This window comes from Oncorhynchus masou, unplaced genomic scaffold, assembly GCF_036934945.1.
Source record: "Oncorhynchus masou masou isolate Uvic2021 unplaced genomic scaffold, UVic_Omas_1.1 unplaced_scaffold_2___fragment_2___debris, whole genome shotgun sequence".
Lineage (NCBI taxonomy): Eukaryota > Metazoa > Chordata > Actinopteri > Salmoniformes > Salmonidae > Oncorhynchus > Oncorhynchus masou.
This window is the reverse complement of record NW_027016544.1, coordinates 306,429-329,252: the sequence shown is the minus strand read 5'-3', so window position 1 is coordinate 329,252 and position 22,824 is coordinate 306,429. Positions and strand designations below refer to the sequence as shown.

Here is a 22,824-nt window from a genome sequence, read left to right as displayed (position 1 = left end):
ATTTCCCTTTAATATGGATATCACCCACTCTGAAATTTGATCAGCGCTCAAACCGTTTACCAACGTTTGGTGGCTGACATTGTTGAATGTGGCCTTTAGTAAAAATCATAGCCGAGGCGTGAATGGCTTTGGTGATGAGGCTGTGATGTCGCCGCATCTCCCGTGATACTAAAATGTTCTTCTTAGATTGTATGCTCTTGCCCAGAGTAAAGTCTCTTCTAATTTTAGCTTCAGTATATGATTAGATAAATTTGTCTGCTAATTGATGAAATAGAAAATTATATAACATTGATTTGTCGGTGTGGCTGGATATACTGAAGTGTCACAGAGAAGCCAATACATTACCCATAGGGTTAACCCAGGGAGTAAACACTATGTGAATAACTGTGAGCAATGTACAATGTACATAAAAAAAAACAAGATAAGAAATAATGAAAACAATGGTCCTTATTTAATCAAGCTGTATGGAGGTAGATACTTGCCAAAACATAATGTACACATGGCAGAAATCTATCCCCATATACTGAACGCAAGCATATGTCAAAAACACTATATTTCTTGGGGTTCAAGAGTGCATGTTTGGAATAATGTCCTCAACAGAAGAATGGCAGTGTGAAACAAGTAGAATGCATTTAAATTCAGACTTGCTTCTCGCTGTTGGAAGAATGGTATTTTTTTTATCTCCGTTACCTGTTTCGATTGAATAGGGCTCAAGGAGTCATTCAGCAAACACAAAAGACCTGAGTAATATTGTCTGTGGATGTGGATAGCTCAGGCATTAAAGTGAATATGACTTCTGTGACTCACTCTCAATGTTACAAAATAAATGTGTGAGTGAAACGTGATACCTGGGACTGACAGAGAACATAGGGGATAATAATTGAATTCTCATTTACATAGTCTTCCATACCACTACAATCCAAGGGAATAATAACCAGCTCAAACAAGCAGTACCACTTCAAACAATACGATACCTTAAAACCTCAACATGAGTCAGCCTTGGCCTTTGGGAGGGAACACATTTGATGTGTACACACATTCCCTGCAGAAGTGAATGCATTTATCCCCTGCCGAAGAAACCCAGTAAATCATTCTATCGACTTAAACATTCCTTCTGTGGGATATCAGCAACAGTCACACAGAACTCAACAGGAACCTTAGATCATAGCCCAATCCATTTCTGAATCATCCCATAGTCTTTGCTTTGCATAGCTTCCTGCAGCCAAGGGCACAATTTACCGCTGCCAGACAATGGACTCATCTCCCCCACTGAAAATGAATGGGCCTCATTCCAAGAATAGGATGACTTCACACAAACTCTTTCCAACAAACCACTTCAAGACACAACTTAATTCAAGCTGAAGAGGCAAGAATAACACCTACAGTATTGACAGTGAAATTAAAGAAATAGTCTGACCTTATATCAACGCAATATCAAAGCAAGACAACACTGAACTGTCGATACCATAGCAAAGTATTCACAACTTGTGAATTTTAAAGAGATAATATTTTATGTAACATATACAACATTGCTTCCTGGTCCAGTATTTGATACACCCAGGTCAAACTTGTTTAATTACAAACAGACACTTGTCTGAAAATGAATGTTGATACCGTAATCTGATTTGTCATTCCATGAAAAATGACGCCTCGCATTCATTGTCTAATTCTATTTAGAGGGAAAAAAGCTAATGACAGGGCAAATTGACTCCTATCCATCTCAAGCTATAGTGTAATTGGGACTCGTTTCAGGAAATGAGGCTTATGTCGAGCGTCACTACTTCACAGGAGAGGCACTTGAACGTAAACGTTTTGTTTAAAAAAAAAAAAATTTTTTGGGGGGGGACAGAAATGCCTTCTGGAACATGTGAACTTACATGTGCTTTAATAACAAACATATGCCATTTGTAAATACAAATACAATTGTTAAATTACGAGCGTAGTTGTTTTAGCCACGGAAAAGGTGAGGAACCTTCCCGCTAGCCATGGCTGAGATAATGGATGGGCTGGGCATGCCTGAGAGATGAGTTCGGACAGACACTTGTCTGAAAATGAATGTTGATACCGTAATCTGATTTGTCATTCCATGAAAAATGACGCCTCGCATTCATTGTCTAATTCTATTTAGAGGGAAAAAAGCTAATGACAGGGCAAATTGACTCCTATCCATCTCAAGCTATAGTGTAATTGGGACTCGTTTCAGGAAATGAGGCTTATGTCGAGCGTCACTACTTCACAGGAGAGGCACTTGAACTTAAACGTTTTGTTTAAAAAAAATTTTTACGTTTTTTGGGGGGGGGACAGAAATGCCTTCTGGAACATGTGAACTTACATGTGCTTTAATAACAAACATATGCCATTTGTAAATACAAATACAATTGTTAAATTACGAGCGTAGTTGTTTTAGCCACGGAAAAGGTGAGGAACCTTCCCGCTAGCCATGGCTGAGATAATGGATGGGCTGGGCATGCCTGAGAGATGAGTTCGGATTGGTCTGCCATGTAGCATGCTTCTGTCTATGACATGAGCTGCTCAATATGGGTACGTATTCCTTTCTAATGCAGCTTTTTTGAACAATATTACAAATAATTCCCAAAGTGTTGCTAATGCTCTCCACTTTCTGGAGGACCAAGGTTTGAAATCAGTGGAATGACCAGTGGAAGTAGAGTATGATAGCTAAGGAGGTGGAGAAAATTCAGGAGTTTGATTGTAAATATGTGGAGAGAATCGAAAAGAGAACACACAGAAGGCTGTTGTATAAAACACCTGTCTCCAGATTACATCTTCAAACTAAGGGCAACCAAGGTATCCATGACAAGGAGGGGGAAGCGTTCATCCCTATACACGCGTAAGAGTGTCTTGCTAGCTACATTTTCAAATATCATACTTTTCTCATTTTGTCAGAAAGTAATTATTATTGCAAGTTAGCTAGCTAGCTAATGTTAGTGGGCTGGTTCGCTAGCTAACATTACATGTATGATTTGCGTAGTAATATTATTCATATCTCAGAAATAATGAATACAAATTAGCTCATGTTAAGACTTTGTCAGCTGTATGATATGGTCATTATTTGAACTGGCGTTAGCTAGCTAGCTACCTAATAAGTTAGAAACTAACCAACACATTGTTTAGAAAGTTGCTTTTAGTTGCCTGGTTTGCTAGATTTACAAATACTACATACATTTTTAAACGGATGGTTTACTGGTGTTAAAATACACCAGTTATGCTATTTTGGACCACCAGGCTGCTGATGTCATGCAGCCACTTTGATATATCAGCTGATGTAAGGAGGGCTATATAAATACATTTGATTTGATTTGTTGTTTTTGTATTTATATTTTTTTTAAACGACAACGACAAGTTTGATGTCGGACGACTATAGAATGTTCATGATGTCACTGTGACAACTGTATACAGACATGTCAATAGACCTAGTATAAACCAGCCTTTAGTCTTGATATCTTTGGTTGTTTAGTACACTACCGTACTCACTCTGTTTAGCACATGGCCTCACATGTGAATCCTTACAGAGATTGGTGGGGTGTAGACAAAGAAGAGCGCTCCAGTAGGTGTATTAAAACATTCAAGGGACATTTTCTCAAAATGGTGTTACAAGTTTATCAACTTTCAAATCAGAATTACTTTCTCATTGTTCTATAGTGTATGATATACCATTTCCTAGCTCTACTTTTATCCAACGTAAAAAACACAATGTAAAATGTTGCTACATAAGACCAAATCAAGCCTGTCTGTCACAATTTTGTGTATTTTAATCATTCAAATAACTTATTTTCTTGAGGCCCAACAGGTATGGAAAAAATTATAAGTTGATTGATCCAAAGTCTCCCCCGAGCCAACATTGTCAATTTTTCGGAAGATAACAGGTAAGACCATGTACAAGGCACAGTGTGTGTGTGTGTGTGTGTGTGTGTGTGTGTGTGTGTGTGTGTGTGTGTGTGTGTGTGTGTGTGTGTGTGTGTGTGTGTGTGTGTGTGTGTGTGTGTGTGTGTGTGTATAATACTTTCAACAAAAGGCTGAGGACACCTTATCTAAAATTCAAGGTCTTACTAGTTTGGATCCCTAAAAGTCAATATAGAACTTCAACAATTTCAACAACTCAATCCCCTACCTCTAACCATACCTCAAACCATAATATAACCTATGATAAACAAACAATTCCCAAGACACACCATCCACCCCTCTTGGGCTCCCTTCATATGAGCAAGATACAGTTTTACTAGGGGGCATCAAACAAACTAGAATGGAACTAGTCAGCAATGATTTAGCTCTTCTCTCTACCTCTGTTTCTTAGCAACCCTACCAGCTGTGTACCATAAAGTGGGAAAATCAAGCCCAAAGGATGCTTCTCATGGCAAGGTGATAGGTCAACAGTGATCCTCTGCTCTATACCTTGCACCTTCAGGCCCCAGGGGACATACCTGCCTCAGCCCCCTAAAGCCCCGATGTCTTCGGCCCCATCTCTCAAGACAAAGAGAAGTTAAATAGTTTCTTATAGTGTGTACACTGACACATCAGTCACAAATAAAGGGTGAAGTGAAAGTGTCTGCATTTTATACTATATTATGGAGAAAAGTCTATCAAAAGAAGTACTAACAGAATATTATTTTTCTGCTAACAACTAGTCCTTTAGAAGGTACACCACTATCATCATCTACTTTCATTCCCTGGATCATAGCATAGTGTTGCTTCCAACCCCCCACTACCACAACATTCCCAGAGGCCCCAGGCTCCATGAAGAGCTCCTCCACTCCCATACCCTCTCCCTGGGGTAGTTCCTAGGATATGATGACCCCCCCCAGCTCAAATTCTCTCATCTTCCCTCCCCTTTAGCTAGCGCATGCGGCCCCTTCCACTAGCCAGCTTTGCCTCCCTGTTTGTGGTAAATGAGTGGAGATAGTGATTAGATAAGATTTGGACTGACCCCTCAGTGGAGGCATGGCATAGCACGCCGGGCTCTATGACACTAATCCATTTGAAAGGGAACCTCTAACAGAATGCTAATGAGGGAGCTAGCATGGTTATCATCCTGTGTGTGTGTGTGTGTGTGTGTGTGTGTGTGTGTGTGTGTGTGTGTGTGTGTGTGTGTGTGTGTGTGTGTGTGTGTGTGTGTGTGTGTGTGTGCGTGTGTGCGTGCGTGCGTGCGTGCGTGCGTGCGTGTTTTCTTCAAAAATGTAATGACTTTCGCTATAGGCTTAGTTATTGAAGTTTATTTGCCACCAGAGTAGGAATGATTCAGCCAAGAACTAAAGAGGGGAAAACATCTCGCATCGCAATTGGTGGTGATCAGTAAAACCCAAGTTGCAGATACACTTGTTTTCAAGTTACAGACTACATGTTGATAGAGCATGTGTACTTTGTACTTCATGGACTCAGTACAAGTCTGCTTTAGCTCAAATTTCCAGCTGCTCATCCACAGATGTTTTCCGATCTCCTGCCTCTCCTTGCGCTTCTCCATTCACATGGACAAAGGCCCATAGTTGTGTGTTTGGCAGGGAAAAGGCTTCATAATACTGAAAGCAGCCATTAAAGGAAGAAAAGGGAAATAAGTCCATCCATTAATTGGACGGTTATTCAGGCTTTCAGTTTCTGGAAACAGGCTCTAAAAATAAGCTAGACGCAGCACAAGGGTCCTGTCTGTTGTGCCCTACGATGGTCCATTTGACGTGAACGGGCGCTCTGCTTGCCCTGAGGGTTGATGGGCAAAGCACTGTAGCCACTGAAACGTGAACAGACCTATGGGAAAGGAGGACACTACCATGGTAGGAGCTCATCAACAAAGTCAGTATAATGTTTTTCAGAAGTTTGTAAAATTGCTCAGAAACTGTGATTTCTGTACACGTTCTGGTAAACACAGACAAGACACAAAATGAAAGCTTAGAGATAAAAGTTGACTCAACTAATTAGGAATAAAAGTGATACTGAATTGCATGCCTACTTAGATCACTAATTCAGCCCAGACTCCACACTGGTACTTGCAAATATTTAGTAACTCGAACACCCTGTGCACAAAACGATAATCACCGCACATAATCACTGCAATTATGTCATGTTTACCGCCGAGCATCTGTTAAGTGTAAGCACTACTCCGACAACGCCATTCCCACTTGCTTAAATATGCGTCACCAATTTTCAGTCGACACTGTGTAGTTTTGAGTCTTTAATGTATGTTTTCGCCGGCTTGCTGTGACTGCAGCTGATTCTAGGCCAGTGCACTTACCCCAGGCACAGTGCCAAGGCATAATGAGACATTTGGTTCTGAATTTCACAATCTGACAGAATCCATTAAAGCCAAGCAGGGCTGCAGATGCAGCAGCGGCGTGATCAGCCAGGCCAAAGTGATGACTTCCCATTTCCCCCACATTATATCATATATCCCCCTGCTTCTGCTTAGACAAATGACCAGATCCAACTAGGGGGGTCTGTCGGATTGTTTGCACACAGATGCCAAATTATGGCTATCCATGGCTGGCACAGTGGCATTATTGACTCAGTATACATCATTATTGAGAGGGACTTACTGTGTAATAACCAACAGCCGACCAGTGTCGGTACAGAAATGTCCAAAACGATGATTATTAAGATGATTATGTACAATAAATCACACTACAGTATTTTGGGATTATCACTGTTATTCATTTTGACTTATAAAATGCAATTCCACCAATCAATCAAAATATGTTGCATCTAGTAGTGGCCACTTTGTTTCTTTGAGTGCAAGCATACATATCATTATGGAGACACAGTAAGTTCTTCTTCATTAAATAAATAGGAGGACTATCACAGCAAATTCTCCCGTATTAAATTAACACTGAGAGTGCTGAATTAATACTGAAAGAGTGGGACCATATACACACTGGAACCAGTGCTAACTTAATACACTACTTAGTGTAAAACCTATTCAAATATTTCCCAGAGGGCCTTGCTTTTTGAGTGAATTCTCGAGTTACCAACCATAACTATAATTTTTGTGACAGATACATGGTTGTTGAATTCATTCCTTTCCAATCCTGTGGCCTTCAAAAAGTGAGTTTCTTTGTGAATGTTACTTCTTGATGCACCCATCCCGTTAGTGGGATCATTTTCGTCAACATCCGCTGAATTGCAGAGCGCCAAATTCAAATTAAATTACTAAATATATTTAATTTTCATGAAATCACAAGTGAAATATAGCAAAACACAGTTTAGCTTGTTGTTAATCCAGATTTCAATAAAGCTTTTCGACGAAAGCATACCAAGCGTTTATGTAAGGACATCTCTCTCAGTAGACAAAATATTACAAACAGCTAGCAGCCAAGTAGATTGGTCACGAAAGTCAGAATAGCAATAAAATTAATCGCTTACCTTTGATGATCTTCGGATGTTTGCACTCACGAGACTCCCAGTTACACAATAAATGTTCCTTTTGTTCCATAAAGATTATTTTTTATATCCAAAGTACATTGGTTGGCGCGTTATGTTCAGAAATCCACAGGCTCGAGCGGTCACTACATCGCAGAGGAAAATTCCAAATTGTATCCGTAATGTTCGTAGAAACATGTCAAATGTTTTTTATAATCAATCCTCAGGTTGTTTTTACAATATATAATCGATAATATTTCAACCGGGACTGTAGCTTCTTCAATAGGAGAGAGAGAGAAATGTCTGCTCCAAGCTGTTGCGCATGCAAAACGCTGCTGGCCCCCAGCCATGTGATCTTTCTCGCTCATTTTTCAAAATAAAAGCCTGAAACTATGTCTAAAGACTGTTCACACCATGGGGAAGCCATAGGAAAATGAATCTGGTTGATATCCCTGGAGTGAAGGCAGGCTATGGAACAGAGAGATTTCAGTAAAAACAACACTTCCGGGTTGAATTTTCCTCAGGTTTTCGCCTGCAATATCAGTTCTGTTATACTCACAGACAATATTTTGACAGTTTTGGAAACTTTAGAGTGTTTTCTATCCTAATCTGATTATATGCATATTCTAGATTCTGGGCCTGAGAAATAGGCTGTTTCATTTGGGTACGTTTTTCATCCAAACATCAAAATACATTTACATTTACGTCATTTGGCAGACGCTCTTATCCAGAGCGACTTACTGCCCCCTACACTCAAGAGGTTAAAATTAAATGTATGACAATATCGCACACTGATTATTTACAGGCCACATCAAGTAAAGTTTGCAAAATTCCAGTAACTTATCCAAAATACCCAGATATCCTGGTTGAAGGACTCAAGATATCTTTCACCTGGGAGTTCTGGGAAACCTGGGAATTTCAGGAAAGCTCCCAGAATTTTGCAACCCTACCTGCAAGTCATATTTTGCTGGCTTGCAAAGTGATGTGTAAATCCTATTGGAATCCACCCAGAGTTGGCTCTCAAACAGTTGAAGCTCTTCTTCACCTACAACTTGAATTCAGAATGCCTGCCAGAGTTATGAACTTTGTGAAGATACTACATAAACCATTCAAACTGGAACAACCACTTCAGTAACGGGTTTAAAAAAAAATCTAACTAACAGATTGGATTAGTTTAGAAAAATGTATGTTATTTATCTTGTTTAGCATAAGATGTATCAATCAATGTACAAGCAAAAACACATTAAAAAAGATAGAAATCAACCTGCAGTAGAGCGTGCTTGGAAATATGATAAGGACGGGCTTGGTTTTGGTTCAAAGTGACGTGTATGAGTTTCAGGCCCCTATATTAGGGGGAAACTAGGCACTCAAACTAAGGCCTTATGAAATACCTATGATATTGCATTAAATATATACATGTTTTATGATAACATTCACTTAGGTTCTCACTTGAAGTCCATAAAACAAAAAAACAAATGAACGCAAAGTTCTGACCTCAGCCACGAGGTTAGAACTTCCTGTCATGTCAGAAACAGTGTCATGACACCTAACGTGACAGTCCCTTTTGCTCCTGGGCAACATGCATCACCTCTAGGAATCAACAGATCTGATTGGTCTGCCATGCGAGGGGGTGAGAAGTTAAGGTTTGGGAGGCTACCAGGCATAAGACAAAAATCTCAGATCCTCTTGTATCCTGAAAGATGACTAAAATGGATGAATAATTTCCCATGCTTCTTAAATACCTACAAAAGCTTCCTATTAAAAGCTGTGGACCTTGTCTCCGTTGACACTGTTGTGTTAAAATGAAGTGTTTTGTAAAACCAAAACTGGTAGCAACTGAACTGCCACCATTGCGAAGGAGACAAAACCTTCTTGCTGGAGTATTGAAACACATCATCCTGAGATGATTTGAAACATTACATGGTGTGTTGTAACAATACTTAAGTGTATAACACCTTACCAGGAACTGGGAGCATTACCGGAAAAGGAATGAAATTAACAGTTTGTTGGGCTCCTGAGTGGTGCAGTGGTCTAAGGCACTCCATCTCAGTGCTAGAGGCATCACTACATACACACTGGTTCAATTCCAGGCTGTATCACAGTCAGCCGTAATTGGAAGTCCCATAGGGGGGGGCACAATTGGCCCAGCGTCGTCCGGGTTTGGCCGGCGTAGGCCATCATTGTAAATAAAAATTTCTCCTTAACTGACTTGCCTAGTTAATAAAAGGTTACATTTTTTATTAAGTATGTTTTTTTTCTTTTTTTGCCAATTTCAAATGACCCCAGAATTTATGTTTACAGTGTGGCTGTGTGTTTGAGTGGGTAATATTCCAATGAGACTACAATGAAATATACCATTTTACTGCCCCGGAAGTCAGGGGTTCAATTCCCGCTTCTGCCTGTCCCACTTTGACTCCTCTGTCTCCTCCTGTTTCTAATCTGTCTAAACAAAGCATAAAGTGTAATTCCACAAAAAAAAGATTCTCCATAGGCCCTTATCCTCAATCATTATTTAGGCTATAAACCATTTATATTTCTTAACCACTTGATTGTATGAGTGACAGTTTTTTGTGTTTTGATGCTACTATTTCTACAGTGTACAAGCCTGACCGAGTGCTTGGAGGGCAATGAAAAAGGTGCTTTTATCCACTTAACTTTATCGTACTGGAGTTGTAGGAGTCAGAGAAGGATCTTTGACTTCACGTACACAAATCTCAGGTTCAACTCAGTGGCCCAGATTGACCTTCTGCACTGCTCTCATTCCAACTTTAAAAGGTCAACATTGTACAAAGAAACCAATAAAATGACTAACAAAGACTACAAATAAAGAACAATAAAATGCATACCACAACCATAGTAAATACAGGCCAGTATATGCAGTATACTACATAAAGGTTTCACTGACACTAAGGATACACATTGTGATTTGGCTTCCTATCCATAACATTACTCCAGCACTCAATGGGAGATAATGGGAGAGTCACAACTATCCTAATTCCTGCTGCTGGAACCACTTATCTAGTTCAGAGACTGTCAGGAAGTGTGTTTGTGAGTGCAGAGCCTGCAAACACATGCAGACCTGAGCAATTATCCTGCAGATGAGCGGAAAGCTGAAACCTGATTTGATTATAAGACCACGAAATTCCTCAAGAAAACAGAAATCCAGGAAATGCAAATGAGGCCCATCTGCCCAATTTGAGCTCAGGCCCTCACTGAGAGGGAGCTGTCTGCTTAAATGTGGTGCTGAAATGAGCTGTGGTTATTGGCAACTGTTGTGAGTTGCTGATACTCTAATACAGTTTAAAATAGAGAGTCAATATATAATAAAACGTTTAAAAAACAGCATTGTGTGGATTAATGTTTCAAATGATCACTTACTCTAATTATCAAAAAAATTATGTTTATTTTTTTCAACCTGTGTGGAATGCAATAAACTTGAGAGACAAGCAACACATGACTGAAACATGAGCTTAAAATTACAAATTATATAAATGGATATGGATGTGTTTAACAAAACATATAAGCAATTAGAGTGACTTATTTTGGCGTATTATACATGTTTTCCTAGTGATCAGAGTGATGAAATCTTGTAAATTCTTATTCTATAAAAAGATGGTGCAGTTAAACAATATCTATTGTTTGTTTCTCATTCCAACTGCTATATAAATACACATGAACTGCAAACACTTACCTTCCCAACATACAGCGGTTCTTCACCTGTGTACTCCTCCAGGACAAAGAATTGGTTCCATACCCAGCTGCGTTTGTGCCTGCGAAGCAGCTCCCATGGGCCTCCAGCAGTGTGCTGGGCCTGGTTCTGTGTCCCAGAGGCCCCAGAGGCGGAGATCAACCCCCAGCAGCCCAGCTCCCAGAGGGGAAGCAGCAGAGCCAGGAGAGCACCTGCTCTCCACACATTTCCTGAGCCACACCACCTCATTTAGGCCCCCTCCAACAAGCAACAAGCCCAGGAGAGAGAAAAATCACACAGCAGAGAAATGATAAAACCCTCAGGGCCTAATCCCACTGTCCTCCTGACCCAATGTTTTGCCAAAAAGAAAAAGAAGAAGACTGTGGATACAACCCTGAAGAAGAGAGTACTTGGATTGAAGAAAAAGGAAAAAGTCAAGCTCTGGGTATTGGAGTGGTGGTGCTGTTCATTGGTCTTGATTGTAGACAAAAGCTGTGGTAATTCCCTCCACTTTGGAGATAGAGGGTTGACATTGGGGGTAGATTGAGGGTCAATGGCGACGGGGAAGCTTGCTTCTTCACCACAGGGGTGGAGTAATTGGCACCTATCAGAACAAAGGGATGAGGAGAGCGAGAGAGAGAGAGAGAGAGAGAGAGAGAGAGAGAGAGAGAGAGAGAGAGAGAAACTGCCATCAGCGAAATTGCCTCAGTGACCGCAGTCACTTTAGACACTAAGTAATGTGCTTGCTGATGCAATGATAATTACATTTTTCAACCACTGATAAAGAAATCGAACAAAAATGAATAGACAGTAAATATGGTAAATACAATTAACATAGTATCCTTCAAGGGCCCATAAAGTTCTACGTACTAACCTACACTGTATATACCCATTCCCAACTAAACCCAGATTGAGAGAGGTCAAATGTTAACAAGAATATTGGAGCAAAATGACCTGGCTTATCTATGTACGCAAGAAAAGTGATTTCCACATACAGGGATAAAAATTGTGGGCGGTAGGAATAACAATTAAGTGTCGTTCAGCCTTCTTTCGTGCTGAATTCACATTACTGCAGATTTACCTTTTCCAAGGTCGTTATTTTGTCACATTTTCTTTGTAGAAGGGCACAAAGTAATACCGCTATGGCTCTCCACACAACACTAACAAGGCACCTGATCTGTTTGGCAAGCCCTCATCCACAAGATTAAAAATAAATCTGAGCTGTCAGCAACATGACGGACCGGTTCGTGTTCTGACCTCTACTCCCAGCAGTTTGTGTGTGTGAGGACTACGGAGCGCTGTATGAGCATGCAACGCGATCTCTGCCTCAGTCACTCAGCCACCACCATGCTGCTGCATGGGATTGACTACCAACGAAGTGCCATTAAGAACTAGTGGAAGTAGTGAAATAGGCTTATTATGATCGACTGTTGTCTAAGCATATATCACACCGCATCCCAGCGACACCACCATTGGAAAATTACCTGAGCAGTATACTGTGACTTGTTATCTAGCTGAGAGCTGAGCAGGCTCAGCCATAAAATAATGTAATGACAGTGTGAAAACACTCAAAAGTCAATCCATTCACTAGGTACATGACCAAATATCACTTGACTTACCAATTCAAGTCAGCCAGGAGAAAACACAAAAATCCCAAGAGGACTACTGAAACTGAAAGCGAGCTCTTAAGAAACAGAAACCGAGACTCTTGACCATGCATACATCTGTTTCCTCTCTGACCTGTCTTTTTCTCTCCTCCTATAGACTATAGGCAGATGCCTTGGCCAATGGAGATAATTACCTTGGCATGCAATGTCCTCTCTCTTCCCACACAGTCTCTAGCACTCATTGTGTTTTCTCCTCTTCCTCCCCGGGAGCTAAATAAAAACAGCTAACACCACATCCTGTTGGAAGTCATTTGCTCCGCTCCACTCGTGCCTTAACGAAGTCATTATCAAGTGCTGGTAATTAACACATAGAGATAAATGATGGTATCATGCACTGCTTCAGAAGTGTTTTCATTACATAGCTGCGGCTTTATTTCAGGAGGCAAAAAGAGCAGTTACACTTCACAGAATTTAAATCAGCCTGTTTCCACCTTCACACGGTTATGCTAGTCCTGCGCAAAACTGGTATAAACTGAGATAAAGAATAGAAGGAGAAGATTAATTAGATGAAATTGCTGCCAACTCATATTTAGCGACATCAATGGTTGTTTCAATGGAGACATCCTCTAGCAAGAAGGTTCTTTGCAACCATTCAGACTGCAAATAACCCTTTCCAAGAGAAAGGAATCTTTGAGTAGAAATGGTGCTCCATAGAACCATTGCTCACTTCTAAGAAACTCCCAAGAACCCCTTTTTTAAGTAAGTTAAGTACAAATTCTTATTTACAATGACAGCCTACCCCAGACAACACTGGGCCAAATGTATACTGCCCTATGGGACTGCTGGTCACAGCTGGTCATGATACAGCCTGGGATTGAACCCAGGTCTGTTGTGACATGTCTAGCACTGCGATGCAGTGCCTTAGATTGCCGCGCCACTCAGGATCCCCTGGGTCCCACTTGACCCGCCAACAGACAAACATCTCAAGGTGACCTGTTTGTGTCCTGAATGTGAAAAGCCTAATGATGTACGGAATGGAATACACACACACACGCACACGCACGCACGCACACACACACACACACACACACACACACACACACACACACACACACACACACACACACACACACACACACACACACACACACACACACACACACACACACACACACACACACACACACACACACACACACACACACACACACACACACACAGGGAGAAAGTAAATGCAAAGTTCCTGCATCCGATTTAATGGCAGGTAGTGGTAGAAAGTGGAACAGATTTGGCTGGAGGGCAGAGAGAACCAAGAGAGCCGTAGAGGCAGAGGCAGGCAGGTTGAGACTGTGGTATTGTGTTGGAGAGGATCTGCCCAGTGCAGGGTCAGGCTGAGGCGAGCAGACAAATTAATGCTTCTTATTGTGCTTAACCCAGAGCCCCACAGAACGGAACTGAGAATGAATTGTAGTGAGAGTCAAGAGCTCGCTGATGCTATATGCATCAATAAGAAACAGAAGGAGCAAGAGAGAGAAGGATGGAGAGAGGAAGAGCAGATGTTTACAACCTTCAGTGTACAGGAGAAATATCTGTTTTGTTTTGCTTGAAGAATGAAGTTGTCCTTCCACCATTTGCACTTGAGGATTTAACAAAAGGATATAACAAAAAGCATCACCTTACACATCGCTGACTTGGAAGGTGTTTAGCTGCTTTAAAATACCAGTAGTAAAAGGGAGAAATTAGAGTTTTGGAGATACAGTGAGAAGTCAATATTCATCTGCATCATGTACCAAGGGTCTCGGTCTCTCTCTCTCTTTCTCTCTCTCTCTCTGAGGTCTCTAATCCCATTTGCCTGCCTCACAATGGGATTAAGAGTGCTTAGTAACCAATCACTAATTTCCACCCTTTCGTATAGCTTGTGGATTTCACAGTGTCTACCGGGGCACAACAAATACACAGCAAAATTGGAAGTGTTAAATTTACTCCCTGTAGTGTTAATTCTAACACTTTTGCTGTGTGTATGCAGTATTTATCCGCTCTTAAATTCACTCTGTTAACACTTTCAAAAGTGTTAAAATGTTAACATTTAGACAGTGTTTCTGTAACCCTATACTGAGAAGAAAATGTACTCTGGCTGTGTGAAATTCACAATACACTGGAGTGAAATATTAAGGATTTCACTATAAACTGGAGTAAAGCAATAGGCATTTCACTATGCACTGGAGTGAACTAATTTGTATTTTACCTGATCTGGAATTAAATATAAAATGCACTTGCTCTACTCTGGGGTAAAAAAAAGCACACAATTTCCATCTACAATGGAGTGAAATATAATGAAATGGTTTATAGTGTAAAGCCTCATTTGCATATTTCCCAGGGTCCTTTAAAAATGTTTGTGACTTTTAGAGTGGTCCGTGCTATCCGGGATCCTAGGGACTTCCCTACCCCATTGAAGTTAAAATGTAAAATGGTTAAGGTTATGGTTAAGGTTACTTTAAGGGTAAGGGTAGGAGTTAAGGTTGGGGTTAAGGGTAGGGTCGTCCCAAGGATCTGGATTGCACTGACCATAATAGAGTTACCAACCATGACTGTACTTCACCAAGCGAGTCCTTAGGCAAATGTTATACTTTTTTTAACTATGAGAATATACATGACATATTACAGGGTCTTATTTTGGTGTCCCCTAACACAGCGGTGTCAGGAATCTCCTGGTTTATAGACCACATCCGACCTGAATGTCACATTATGCTGACTTGCAAATGAATGCATAATTCCGATTGGAATCCAGACAGATTTAGGATTGCCAACAGTTTGTATTTTTATTCATCAGCATTCAGAATGACTGTCAGGACAATGGAAATTGAAAATGGAGACTACCTAAACCACTTAATCTGGAACAACAATTTCAGTAACAGGTGCAATAAATCGGACTAACTGATTGGATTAGTTTAGAAAAATAACATATCCGCAGTAAAGCATTCTGGGAAACATGATAATGATGCTCGTGGTTTTGATGGGATTGTTTTACTCACCACAGTGTAAAACAATAACTATGCTCATTAACACCAACACAGGCTTCTTTTTCACCACTAAGTGTTAATTTCACTCTTACAGTGAAATTAACTCCTGAATCAACACTAGAAATGTGACACTGAAAAGTCAATACTGGCCAGTTGTCTGTGTTAGTTCTAATCTGTAAACACTTGCATTTCACTACTCCGTCTTGGACTCCTTGTCTGATTGCTATGGGCTCGTATAAGCTCAGTAAGGTTAGTATGGGCACTGGCTTTCTGATATGCAAACAGAGAGAGGGGGTTCAAAGAAACCACTGAGACAACTCCCTATTCACGGAATAACAGAATCTTATAATCCTGATCTTTTACTGAAAACGCAAGAGCCCTAAGGAGTACAGTAGAGATGCTTGTTTTTCTATAGCTGATTTGGAGCAATATTCAACCAAGTCACTGTGAATTTTGAGGGAACAAGTGGCACTGCAGCACTCCGATCACACAATGGCAAATCACAATCACGTATTACCATAGAAGGGACTGTAAGGGTCTAGTGATAAACACTGCATAACAGACCCATTTGTAGGTTCTTGGTAAAGTCCTACCCCTCCTCAATTAATATTTTTTTATAAGAGTGTAACCAAGTGGGACAACCCACGGAAAGGTTTCAGTGTGGAGGACCATTTGGAGCATCTATATACACTACTGTTCAAAAGTTTGGGGTCACTTAGAAATGTCATTGTTTATGAAAGAAAAGCACATTTTTTGTCCATCAAAATAACAGAAAATTGATCAAAAATACAGTGTAGACATTGTTAATGTTGTAAATTACTATTGTAGCTGGAAACGGCAGATTTTTATATGGAATAGCTACATAGGCGTACAGAGGCCCATTATCAGCAACCATCACTCCTGTGTTCCATTGGCACGTTGTGTTAGCTAATTCAAGTTTATAATTTTATAAGGCTAATTGATTATTAGAAAACTATTTTGCAATTATGTTAGCACAGCTGAAAACTGTGTTCTGATTAAACAAGCAATAAAACTGTCTTTCTTTCGACTATTTGAGTACCTGGAGCATCAGCATTTGTGGGTTTGATTACAGGCCCCGAGACGTTGGCAATGCCCTGGGCCAAAGGGATTTTCCAAGGGCAGGAAGAACCAAGCCCCTATGGAAGCGAGCCCACCCATAACTACCAGGTCCAGCACACACCCTGCTCACAGCATGAAACCAAAACATACACTGAATACAAATATAAACACAACATGTAAAGCTTATTTCTCTTACATTTAGTGTACAAATGTGTTTACATCCCTATTAGTAAGCATTTGTCCTTTGCCAAGATAATCCATCCACCTAACAGGTGTGGCATATCAAGAAGCTGATTCAACAGCATGATCATTACACAGGTACACCTTGCGCTGGGGAAAATAAAAGGCCACTCTAAAATGTGCAGTTCTGTCACATAACACAATGCCACAGATGTGAAAGGTTTTGAGGGAGCGTGCAATTGGCAGGTTGACTGCAAGAATATCCACCAGAGCTGTTTCCTGTCAATTCAATGTTAATTTCTCTACCATAAGCTGCCTCCAATGTGGTTTTAGAGAATTTGACAGAACATCCAACCGGCCTCGCAACAGCAGACCATTAGCCTGGCGTCTTGTGGGTTTGCTGATGTCAACGTTGTAAACAGAATACCCCATGGTGGCGGTGGGATTGCGGTATGGGCAGGCATCAGCTACAGACAACGAACACAACTGCATTTTATCGATAGTAATTTGAATGCACAAAAATACCGTGACAAGATCCTGAGGCCCATTGTGAGGCTCATTATATTTAAGGTATCTGTGACAAAAAGATGCATATCTGTATTCCCAGTCATGTGAAATGCATAGATTAAGGCGTAATTATTTTTTTTCAATTTACTGATTCCCTCATATGACCTGTAACTCAGTAAAATCTTTGAAATTGTTGCATGTTGCTTTTATATTTTGGTTCAGTATGAATAGCGAAACGCAAAAAAATACAATAATCCCATCCCCACCCTCACCCCTGATTGGAGAACCTCAAACATTTATACTGTACGTTTGTGTATATATTTACTTCAGACAGCCACAGATCTTCCATCTTCCCAGTAAATAATCATTCTACAATTTCCTCTCACAATACGTCCTTCCATTCTCCCATGGTGTCTCACTAAGGACTTGAACCTCCCGATCTGCAACATTTCTGCCGAAATTGCCTGGAAAATAAAATGTTAACACAAGAGTACAATGATATTTACTATTGAATGACTGTGGTCCTTCAAATCCCTTAGCAATACTGTTTGCAGGTCCAACCACACCCTGATATTATAGCATAACAACCATTCCTGGACTTGACTCCAAAAACAATCCACTAATGGACAGTACCAAAAGAGATCCTCTAATGATTCTGTTTCCTCGTGGCAGAGTCTGTAAGGGTCTGACTGTTCAATACCCCAAACACTGAGCACTATTTTTGTAGCGAGAATTTCATATAATAGCTTAAATTGTAAAGAATGATGCATCAATTGTTGTTTTGTATATCAGTTCATAAACTCAATGCCATGGTATTGAAACATTGAAAATCTGTTCCCAACTATCTTTGATTTAATACAGGATAGTTGTCAACATTATTAGTAAAGGAGGCTGTACCTAAAGAATACCCATAATATAGGTCTCATATGGGACAATCGTGATACTGTATGTAGGTGATTCAGTGACTTGGTCACATAAAAGTGTTTTTCTAGGAAATGTAAGGAGTTTTCATTGATGTAAGCCTGCCAGTGGATGAGAGCAGATAGCCTTTCAAATCTCTATGGGTTTTACGAAGCATCAGCCTCCAATTGCTTTGCTCCACACCTCTTAGCCTTAGTATAGCCAAAGCAATCCATCTAATGGGGTGGGTTATAGGTTTGTAATATGTACTATCACAGAAGGAGAGTGTAAGAGTACTTCTCCATAGTGGGGTAGACACACTGTAAGGAGTCCAAATTAGTATTACTGTCTGAGATGGGGAGGGGCCACAAACCTAAGAAAGCATAGGCTTGTTTTGTGAAAACTATCTCCGCAGACCTAATTAGAGGCTGGAATGAATGAATCAGTCTTCTGAATAGCAAAATGTATCAACATGCAACAGCAGACAAACTTTTCAAAAGTCAATTTGATTAGAGAGCAAATTGATTAATTGTATCACTCCAATTAAAATTAGCTGATTGATTTGTGCTGTGCAAGAAAATGGCTGATTCATAGCAATAAAACAAATCCAATCTCAAGCAACATTAATAATTGAAATTCATTTTCAAATGATGAAAGCATTGCTTATTAATTCGCTCCTGTACTGAATGAGAATTTCCTAAATTACAGTGTGGAGAACCTGAAAAGAATATAAATTAATACGACATCTAAAGTATGAATATAATGTGGAACACACACCATAAAAATAACCCTAATCAGTCCCCACCTTAGCAAGGTCTAGGAGAAGTCTGGCAGAATCGTCCGTGCGTTATTCAGTTTGCTCTGCGTATCCCATCTACCATATTATAAAGTACCATACGTCGGTGTATCGACGACCAATACGTTGTTGTCATCATGGTATCTATGCCAATCATAACTTTTCATTTGATTAATTAGTAGGATGCATTTCATGCTTGATAAGTTTTATTGCATCACGTGTTTATTTCTCATTCCAGACACTGCCAAGAAAAGCAGGTTGATCGCTTTAATTGTTAGAACTTTGTTATTACCTTTTCTATTATAATGTACATTCCGTCAAATACCCCATAAGTGACCACGGTATACATACCGTAGTTCCTGGCATGCTATTCATATTCAAAGACCATACGTTCACAAAACAAATCCTAACACGAATCTGTTAAATGTGCACATACAATAGTATACACAAATAAAGTTATTTTGAAACAACAACGCGCATGCATGTTCCAAAATCGGTGCCAAAATGGAGCGTCGCATCATTCATAGCTACATTAAGCCAACATTGAACTGAAGGCTAAAGACTAAGAACATCCCATAGCATATCATAAATAGGTCTGACACTTATAGCGCTCACCTCCAACTGTGTTGAGAGAAATGAGACAGCAACGGGGGAAGCGAGATATCTCAATCGAATGTTAAAAATGTTTGGCATTAAAATGTCCATGACGCACCATTCACCACAAACCCCTTGGTCAACAAACATATCAGTGAACAGCCGCTGCAGGAAAGCTGTGTCCACTGCATACTGATGACAGAATTAGCGAAATATAATTTAATGTCATGAATTAACCATACGCCAACTTCGTGTCCCAGTGGAATCGTTCTCAACTGCTGCAAGCAACAACTCTGGTGGAAATGCACGTAACATAGGCTTGAATTTACTCACTTCAATTATTCGATAAAACTTACCTCGTATTGGTTAGGTCGTAAGTTATAAAAGTTTAGCTCTTTCCGTGTTGGCTACCACTAGAGGTGATGATGACAAAAAATATATGAAAAGTTTGTAATACAAACGTATTCCTGATCGTGCACAGGTGAATAGAATAACTACCACAACGCGCATTGGTGAACCGTAGAAGAGATGCAGCGCAGGAACTCCGATCCCCGAATCCCCTCCCTTTCCATCTCCATCTCCCTCTCTCTCTTTCCCTCTCCTCTCCCTCCCTCTCTCTCTCGTTCCCTCTCCTCTCCCTCCCTCTCTCTTTCCCTCTCCCTCCCTCTCTCTTTCCCTCTCATCTCCCTCCCTCCCTCTCTCTCTCTTTCCCTCTCCTCTCCCTCCCTCTCTCTCTTTCCCTCTCCTCTCCCTCTCTCTCTCTCTCTCACACACACACACACACACACACACACACACACACACACACACACACACACACACACACACACACACACACACACACACACACACACACACACACACACACACACACACACACACACGTGCAAACAGACGAATGTGCCTTCGCTGACTGAAAATGATTCAGATGGTCCTCTCCTTCTCTCTGGCTGCACCAGAGCTGGCTCAGTTGGAGATTCCCCAGCCAGCTGCATAGGGTTTTGGGTACTCCCACAAACAGGCGCAAGGTACAATGCCAGGCGTGAACTGGGGCAAGACTACCAGACCAAACAAAATGATTTACAGTACAGCAACTGTAATCATGTCATGGTACCAAACTGTTACTGTAGTCTTATATACATTACCAAGTCAGTTAGTGTAACCTAATTTACTGTACCAATTACAATTACAGCATTTTACTTTAATTATCCACCGACATATTACTTAGTGTTCTTTGCAAGTTTTAATTTTGATATTTACATTTAGGCCTACATTTGTGTAATTTAGAGGGTGCAACTTACTAGTTGATGCATTCAACCAAGGTTGATAAAAAAAACAGCCATAGCAAGTAAAATGTTTCTGTACCCATTAGCCTGCTGAACATGTTGTCGTAGTTAAGCATACACTGGTCTTCAAAACAATTCTAATTACAACAAGATATCTTATGATATATTGTATCTCTGACTATCTCTGGATAATGCCAGTACCTTACTGAGATATCCCCAGGATTTTGATGACAGCTTCCGATAAATGACAATAATTTAAATGCAATGAAGCACAGTACAAGACTGTAAAAGTGACTATTAAGCAGTAATAGTTTGTTTTTACAAGGGATTGGCTGCTAGGCATGTGTACATAACAGATTATTAATGAATACTAGGTATTTTATATCACTTGTACTTCTAGAGGCCTAAACAAAAGCTTCCAAACTGTCCGTGATTACAGGAGAAATCAGATTAAATGGACATGGTTAAATATTCAACAATTAAAGGTTTAAGACCTGCTACCAATCTGAGATGTTTCCTATATACATTTAATTTGTAAATGTTTATGAGCCAGTGATACCACAATTTCTACAATTTGCAGTATGCTGCAGTGAATATGCAGCAACAGAGTACCTCATTGTTGAATTGTAACGGGGAAAAAACAAGTCAGCAATTGCAAATGGTGAATATGTAATTATACATTACAGTATACTAACTGATATTTGGTGTTTATATCACTTCCATTTTAGGCCTTAACAAAGGCTTCTAAACGGACAGTGACTCCAGGGGAAACAGATAAAAAAGACATGGCTAGCCACTCAACCAATAAAGGTTTGGGACTTGCTGCCACTCTGATCTGCACTCTATATACATTAAATTGTTAGGGAACCACTACCACATATCAGTTAAAGGTCATGAACAGTCGAAATCTGGTTTTTCATTCAATTTGATGATATTTGGATGAAACCAGATCAAATTATGATGAACAAAGTATGAAAAATTACGATTGCTTCTACATTGATACAGTTTGATCATAAAGTTACTGGTCCCCTCTCCCAAGTCAAACACTTGGATTCAAGATGTGGGATTATTAACCCATGTGTAGTCTTAACATTCTGTATACTCCCCTTGTCCTAAGGGTAAAAAATTACCCGCCTCCACTAAACCCCTAAAATGATATTGATCTTGTTCCATATCACAAAGGCATTGTATGAGGACACATCAATTATGTTATAGAAGATGACCAGGGGCCAGCGGGCAGTCATCCTCCTGCAGCTGTAAGTTCCATTCACCTTGCCCAGGTTGTCCACGCCTCCTTTGTTGTGATTATAGTCTAGGATGATGGCTGGCTTTCTCTCCTCACGATCACTGACCTCAGCCGTTTTGTGCAGTGTGCTCAGGAGGACCACATTCCTGTTCCTCTTTGGGAGGTAACAAACTCGAGTGGTGGTGGGGGTGAAGGCAAACTTTGATGAGAAGGCCTCTCTCTCCCTTTTGTGAGGAGTGCATGGGGGAGCTCAGGCTTGTTCTTTCTAACTGGGCCAACCATGGTGATCTTCCTCTTCAGGAGCTACTGGCTGAGTTCAATCAGTAGCACACATAATCTCAATTTCTCATTGTGTGTGTGTGTGTGTGTGTGTGTGTGTGTGTGTGTGTGTGTGTGTGTGTGTGTGTGTGTGTGTGTGTGTGTGTGTGTGTGTGTGTGTGTCTTTGTGTTTTTTTGTGGTGTGTAAATTATTTTATAACTTCCAGGTCAAAAATGACCCTACGGCAATCTTGTACCCTGGTGGTGTACAGTTTTCATGTAAATATGAACAAAGGTGATGTT

At 40.4% G+C, this 22,824-nt stretch overlaps 1 protein-coding gene across 1 annotated transcript in view; it reads right to left on the bottom strand.

Annotated features, from left to right (window-relative positions):
• LOC135538703 (cadherin-7-like) overlaps positions 1 to 20,197 on the bottom strand; it is a 128,336-nt gene extending 108,139 nt beyond the window's left edge. The window contains exons 1-2 of the mRNA XM_064964606.1: positions 20,088 to 20,197; positions 11,051 to 11,651 (exon numbers count right to left, since the gene is read on the bottom strand). Of these exons, the coding sequence (XP_064820678.1) occupies positions 11,051 to 11,296 (246 nt within the window). The 5' untranslated portion in view covers positions 11,297 to 11,651; positions 20,088 to 20,197. The remainder of the gene's footprint in view (positions 1 to 11,050; positions 11,652 to 20,087) is intronic.
• Between the last annotated feature and the right edge of the window lie 2,627 nt (positions 20,198 to 22,824).